The sequence below is a fragment of the Montipora foliosa genome, chromosome 9 (genome assembly GCF_036669935.1).
Source record: "Montipora foliosa isolate CH-2021 chromosome 9, ASM3666993v2, whole genome shotgun sequence".
Classification (NCBI taxonomy): Eukaryota; Metazoa; Cnidaria; class Anthozoa; order Scleractinia; family Acroporidae; genus Montipora; species Montipora foliosa.
The window spans coordinates 2423679-2431178 of NC_090877.1; the positions used below are offsets into that span (position 1 = coordinate 2423679).

Genomic DNA, 7500 nt, shown 5'->3' on the forward strand with positions numbered 1-7500 from the left:
TTTAACCGGGTTCTCGCTCAAAACGTGTTTTTTTACACGGCTTCTAAACGCGCTTTAAAATGCGTTCTCAGGGGCTTGAAAAAAGGCTCAAAACGTGTCTTTTACACGGCATCTAAACGAGTTATAAAACGCGCCATCGGACGCTTTAAAAAACGCTCAAAAGGTGTTTTTACACGGCTTAAAGTTAAAGCAAGTTAAAGTTCCCGTGTTTATGTTTTCAACCAAAATAACTTTCACAGTATTGCTCGAAGCTTAAAATAGAGCATGGGGATGAGTTCTGTCCGCTCATCCCCTGTAGGAATCCCAGATTCCTCAGGTTTGGCCTGACGAAGGGTTAACCCACGAAACGTCAGCTTACGAAATATTTTTGATTTACCATAATACAACGCACTTTTGACCAGAATGCACTGAGCAGCGACCGGAATGCCTTTCTCTGTGGAGGCTCCTTGCTTAATGCAGAGACGATTGAAAATCGTTCACGTAAATATTCTTTAACTTGCGCCCTGTCTTGTACTAGCTAGTGCCTTTGCTCGCAGTTCTGATCAATCGCTTGCCACAAACTCGATCATACAAAAAACTGTTTTGGAGTTGTGGGGCGTTCGAAGGTAACTTTCATTCATCTACAGAGTTAAGTATAATGTTACTGCATTTACGACCTAAAATCAGGAAGGAAAGGGAATGGAGATGAAAACTTTTTCGGGACTTTTTCCTCATCAAATACAATATTTGCTTATCACTAGCATCATTTGTTGTGGTAACAAGAACACTGCCTTGCTGGAAATCGACGGCCCCGTCACCAAAGAATTGATTGAAATCGGGTCGTGTCGCAGGTTCAACACTGAACAGGCCTCTTTATTTTTGTAACATGACAATTCTCTTCTGCAAATCGATAGTAAGCCCATTTAATTGAAAAAATGGTACAGCCAGAATAACAATAATTTCTAGAAGCATAGTAGAGGCAGAGGCGGATCTAGGAACATTGGGGAGGGGGGCAGAGGGGGTGAATCGAAAGAATCGAAGTATATACTCTAACAAAATTCCAGATAGTTTATGCTGTATTTTTGACATTGTTGATGTTTTGCATTAACACAAATGTAAACGTCAGGTAAACAGTATCTGTTCCAGCAGAAATAAGAATACAATAAATCGCAGATAAATAGAAAAAAAGTAGCCAAAATGGCTGGCCCCTCCCTTTGGCCTTGTTGGGTGGGAGGCCTGAGTTACATTTCAATGAGTTGGGTTTTGACATTGTTAACCATAGTAGTTATGTGGCACGAAATTGCAGAATGCCTACGACTAAAAAATTACCCAGAACCTATCTTTTATATAGGACTTAAGTGCAAGAAAAAAAAGATAAAAAAAAAAGATAGTCTGGTTTTAGACAGGGTAAAATCTACAAGTGGAACTGTTGGCGCTGAAGGGGTAAAAGATTGTGCCTACAATAACTGGAATCAGCGCTGTGAAAAGCACGAATTTTGTTCTGCATCTCAAAGTGCTGAGTTGTTCCAGTGTAGATAGGCACCTTTTTGCAAATCCAGTGAAATGTAGATATACAAGCCAACAATTCTTTCAAACAATTTTAACCATGATAATATTCAACAGCTTTTACATTGATGGAACCATAGTGACATTTGAATACATAAATAAATTAATTTGCTGAACAGTGTTCATTCATTCATTAAGAAATGAGTGCGGCGGCTTTTTTACTTACCATGATGTGGTGATACGCTAAAAGAAGAATGTTAACATTGGCTTCATATCTCAGTTGGTAGAGCATTGCACCGGCATCTCGGGTTGGTGGGGGCCTCAATTGCTTGGATTGTCCAGGTAACTGCGAGGGTCACTTCCCTTTAAGTCTTTCCATGTTTTCGGAAAGGGTCTACTAGTTTTCTTCCTGTTTCTTTCTTGTAAATCTTTTTGCATAGTGTATAGGCAAGAGTCATTTACACAAAAGTAAAAATCTGGTATCAGGTTTGTGTCCCTGTAAGTCTATTTTTAAACCACGTTTTGGCGAGAACAAAAAATAGAAAAAATGTTGTATCGAACTCAAATTGTCGAGTTCCAGGATTAAGATTCTTTGCGTATTGGATTTGCATTATAATTTAGTATTCGTATTAAATGATACGGAAATATCTGGAACAAAACGTATTATAAGCAAAGGGTTTGAATCGGGTAAAACATTTGGTCTATTGCTTACAATCCCGCAAAAACTGTTTTAAAAAATACACTTTTCTGACGCTGACGGGTTACCTCTCGTGTTTAGCATGATACAAGTGGTGATACAGAAAATTATTTTTCGCCCGATGTGGAGGAATCCGGAGTCCGGAATCCAGCAAATGTGAGGCCTTGGAATCCTGAATCCAGAGCTTGGAATCCGGAATCCATTGTTTGGAATCCAGAATCTACTGATTTCGATGGAATCCAGGAGTCATTTCGGTGGAACCAGTGAGTTTGGAATTCGGATTCAACGACTGGGGATCCGGGATGCACTATTCTGAATCCGGAATCTGAAATCCGAGGGCCACCTGGATTCCTTTACATAGAGCAAATAATTCACTAATTCCGGAATTATTGGGAAGACCTTGGAAGATTTTGAGAGCAACCCTCGAGGTTTTGGAGTGATAGGTGCTCAACGGTGAGTGGAATTCCCGTTTCTCAATCGATCTCTAGAGCGCGGGGTTTTTTATTAGCTGTGTTTATAGCGTAGTCAGGGTGGCCACAGGACATTGTCAATCCTGCACACCAGAGAGACGTCTAGATGAACGAACTTGTTGCTTAAAGGTAGATATTGCAGCTGGTTAGACCACCTTTATAAACGGTGGCCTATCTATTATCCTTTTGAGTTTATGTTAATTAAACCCACAGGTCTCGTTTTGGTTTATTCATTTTTTTTTTTATTTACTCATAGCCGAGACGCTAGAAATACTCTCTGCATGGCATTGAAACAAAAGGGTATTTTATTTGTGAAAATCACCGGTCTTTGATAACGAACTTGATGCACGTTTCAAGAAAGCCTGAAAAACTAGGCTTTGAACGCCTTTTGTGCAAAAGGTCAATGGGTAGAGCATCCCACGCGACTTCTGACCAAAAACTGAGGACATTCCAGGCTACATCACCATACCTAGGAATAAGCCCAATAGACTTCCACACGATAACTAACCTTAAGCGTAGTTAGCAATAGTTTGTGCTCTATCTGTGGGTTACGTGAACTATTACCCATTCCTCCCTAGTATTCTTATTTTCAACGTTATTTTGCTCTTTGCCGAGGAACTGATGCAGTATCATCTCACGGTATTATCTCGTCGTTGATTTATATTCGGGTTTCAAACTAAAAACACACAGCAAGCATTCATCAATTGCCTTTATTGTAAACCCTTAGCTTACTGTTACGTCTCCCCTGTACTTAATTAGAAACGACTGACTATAACGGGAACTTAGAAGCGAAGACTGCCACGTCAATGTAAACGGTTATTTTCCATTTAACCCGACCTAATCCTTTCAATTTGAATAATACGAAATAAACCATTTAGACGATATGAGATCCTTTTCGTTCTTTAATTTTTTTTTTACCTTTTTGCAAAGAGCATCTCAAAGTTGTACTACATGGGTTGATTGGCTACGTTTACTCGCACCCACATTCCTAGCCACTTGGTATCAAACGATCTCGTTGATTGTGATATTGTAGTTTTTGTAAGGTACAATGTGGTTGACTTGCTGCTCAAACTCAAAACAAAGACTAAACAACCGAAACAATAACTTAGACTTAAGAGTAAAGGATGCTTCAACGGTTACACCAAATAACGGGCTGTCTGTGACAGGTACTACTGTTTCTTCAAAGTCGTTCAAGTTCCCTTTAAGACGGTCTAGGACTGAACTCCATTGGGAATCCATCTTGGAATTAAATACGGATAAGTCAAGTCACCAATCTTTTCCCGCTCCTGATTTGTTTGCTGCATTCGTGGTTGGACTCTAAGCATAAGGTCCTTGTAGTGACGATTTATAATGTTAACAGCTTTGATGTCTCGTAGTTCGTTGCCGTAGTCAAACAACGAATCAAAACGGAATACCAAACCGTTGTGCAATCGAGCCGAGATCTGTAAATGCGAAAAATGTTATTTTACATAGTTTTCAATAAGAAATTCCAGATTAAAGTAAATTGAGATAAATCACTTGGTTGGTTGACAATGTCATTGACTCGCCAGACCACCCATGGTGGAACAGCTCTTAACTGTCACAAGATCACAACGTTGGCCAGCTCCGTTACTTTACCTTGGTGTGCAGAGGTGGGGTGGGGGGTAGCATATAGTCTACTCCTTTTAAAACATGCAAACGTTACTTACAGCAGACGTCAGTCTGTTTGGAAGTCGGTAAACCGAGAATTCTCCGTCTTTCACCCTGGTATCATTGTATAGTTTGGTTGGTAGGTTAGGCGCATACACAGCATAGTCTGGCAGTTCATTGTTCACTGCAGCGTGTTGGATGGTCAACTGCGAGATGATACGGGTCACAGTATTCATGAGATCATTCTTGGAATCAATTCTGGCAGGAAATCCTTGAATCTGTTGAAAATAAAGGGCAGTCAGTTTTTCTTGGAAAGGAAAGAAAAGGATCAGATCCACAGACCAACAATAGGATATTAGCTTTCCCTTTAATAAATAAATTAGCGCATGAACCAATTAGCCAACTAATCACTGATACCCTTCCAATGCCTCCGTTCGGTCCAGTTCCGTTAATAGACAATTCGTTTGCGTAAGCTTGGAGCTCGCTGTCCTCCTGAACGTCTCTGTCGTTGTCATAATACCTTAGGAAGAGAAATACAGTTTTTTTTATATTAAAACACTAAATCGATTTCTGCTATCAAAGGCCATGAAAAAAGAAAAACACGCCAGTATCATGACTTCGATTCATGATCATAGGTCCCGTCTTCACCTCTGCTTTCTGTTTCTTGAAAAAACATCAACATTTTTGTGTCCACACAAGCGTTTCCACAACGTTTTGGACAGTCCACTTTAGAGAACAAAAACGGATAAGGAAACATTTCTCTGGATACCAAGCTTTGCTCGACTTTACCTCTTCCCTGCCACATATGCTCAAACTGAGTCCTCTGATTCCAAACTGATGTCACTGATTACCGTTGATTTACCTCCAAGCAGGCAACCAAGGTGAAAATCAGGCTAACCAATATAAATGCAAGATCTCCCCATTATAGTGCTACCTGTTTACAAAAAGTGAGCCGGCCAATGCAATCCCCAGGATAGCTTATTTCTCTTTTTCGAATTTGCTCGAGAGCTGTTGCGAACAAATTATTGACTTTTGGCTTTAGGTAAATAAGGCGCGTTTATAAAAGGAAGATCCATATCTTCAGAGTCGTTTAGCTCACTTCATTTAAATTTCGATTTTCGGGCCATTTCCGTCTACTAAAATCAAGTTTTTGTTGAGACTTACAGGTTAACGTAACTTTCGGCCACCTTCTCGATAACTTGTAAGATTTCTTCAATGTCGTCACGGTATGGGAAGTACGGAACGAGTTTCTTGTCTGCAAGTCCACGTTTCTGTATAACATATAAGAAGAACTGAGTTAGGTACAGCATATATTATTTGGGAGCAGATGTGACAGGTTCCAGGAACTTGCAAAAACTGACTATATTCAAAGACACAACAAGACAACAACATATATACATTGTTTGGAAAATATGTCAACACTACAATATTCAGGTGTCGGATAAGTGGTATAAACACAAACCAGCATTTGTCACTGGAAATGAAGAAACTACAATACTCTGGGAATCTCTGGGATGTGAGATATTATTGTTGTGGGGAAAGTGGAAAGAGTCTGTATAATAATCGATGTTGCTGTATATACCAGCTGAAAAATATTCGAAGATCTCAAGTGCGAAATAACAACGATGTGGGCTATGCCAAAAGTGGAGGTGATACCGGTTGTTGTAGGAGCTTTCGGAGCAATCCATAAGTGGCTGAATAAGTCACTTCAGAATATTGGTATAAGCGTACGATCAGGGAACGTGCAGAAGACCGCATTACTTGGAACTGAAAGGATACTGCGAAGAGTTCTTGAGATTTGAGAGATGCGCAGAACCTTGTGAACCTTGAATTAGCTGTAACCCGCTCCAAGGAATGAATTGTGTCCGGTTGACCAGCAAAACGTAATTTATTTGTACATAATAATTAAAATAAGTGTCAACTGTATTTAGCATTTAGCCCTGCGGCACTAATTGGGGACAATGTACAGATGTCAAATCAAAGAAAATCATATCAAATCGCTGGCTGGTTTTTGAGAGGGAGAAATCGGAGTACCCGGAGCAAAACATCTCGGAGCAGAGTACAGAACCAACAAACTCAAATCACATACGACGCCAAATTTGGAAGTCAAACCCGGGCCACATTGATGGGAGTAAAATGCTTTCAACACAGCGTCATCCCAGCTCCCAAGCAAGAATGTTTACATCTATTCTGTTGTCTCGTTTTTTTTTCTAGTATTGGAAAGTCTCTTAGGCTTATGTGATGCTGTTTGCCTTGTTTCGGCCTTTCAATGGAATCAGGACTGCGTTTGCCAGAACCACATGTCACCTGACCTTCCTACCTGGAAAGGAATTTTATCAATCTTTCTTTTGAAACACGTTTTCGAAATACGGATATACTATACTTACTTTCTTACTTTTCCGGGTATACTTCTCGACCCCGCGGATCAGTTTGACGCAATATGAGCTTGCCCCAAGCCCCTGCTTATACCACAAAAGTACAGTTAAATGAAACGTCAGATATTAAACGTCACGAGAGCACGCGCTGGGTTTGAAAAAAATGCCGACGAAGAGCATGGAAAATATATATACAATGGTCAGATTTTACTTTATAGGCGAAACCACTTTTCTTGCCTTTATCTGCGCTCTTAGGTCTGTTGCTTCCCATGTAGCATATTGGTGTGCATCCCGAAGTAACCTTAAAGCGCCTTCACTTCCAAATGCAAATAGTAAGTCCGCAAAACCTTGGTCACCCACCAGTGCTGGGGTGCCAATGGTATTCGGGATTACAATCTCTCTGCAGTGGTACTTCAGCATTTGATTCAGTGGATGAAAAGCTGCCAGAGTACGTTTCAGGCTGACGCAGAAGGGCTCCATAAGATAATGTACCTTGGGAGACATTCAAAAGTGAAAAACGAGTTCCACGCTGTTTGGCCTGGGGGAGTAGGGAGGGGGTGATTTCACCTTACGTCATCGCCGCCATGTTGGTGGAGGAAAATGAAAGATTTCTCATTAGCTGTTTTTGTTCGTCCACCAGCAATTGTACGTTGTAGTATTGTTATAGCTGTGTCCCCAGAGATTGGCAGCCCCCCCAGTCTCGGAAATTTTCGGGCAAAACGCTTAAAGTGCCCCTGTGACCAAAAATCAATTCATATTTTTCTTTGGATTTCAAAACTATGTTAACAAAACACTAAGTGACCCACGTTTTAAGCCTTGATTTCAAAAAGACACCTCTTTATTT

General features: G+C 40.5%; 1 protein-coding gene across 1 annotated transcript in view; it reads right to left on the bottom strand.

Annotated features, from left to right (window-relative positions):
• Nucleotides 1-3348: 3348 nt before the first annotated feature.
• LOC137969529 (polyunsaturated fatty acid 5-lipoxygenase-like) overlaps nucleotides 3349-7500 on the bottom strand; it is a 40828-nt gene continuing 36676 nt past the window's right edge. Inside the window, exons 11-15 of the mRNA XM_068815826.1 lie at nucleotides 6894-7148; nucleotides 5446-5552; nucleotides 4699-4801; nucleotides 4341-4559; nucleotides 3349-4094 (exon numbers count right to left, since the gene is read on the bottom strand). Coding sequence (XP_068671927.1) covers nucleotides 3864-4094; nucleotides 4341-4559; nucleotides 4699-4801; nucleotides 5446-5552; nucleotides 6894-7148 — 915 coding nt within the window. The 3' untranslated portion in view covers nucleotides 3349-3863. The remainder of the gene's footprint in view (nucleotides 4095-4340; nucleotides 4560-4698; nucleotides 4802-5445; nucleotides 5553-6893; nucleotides 7149-7500) is intronic.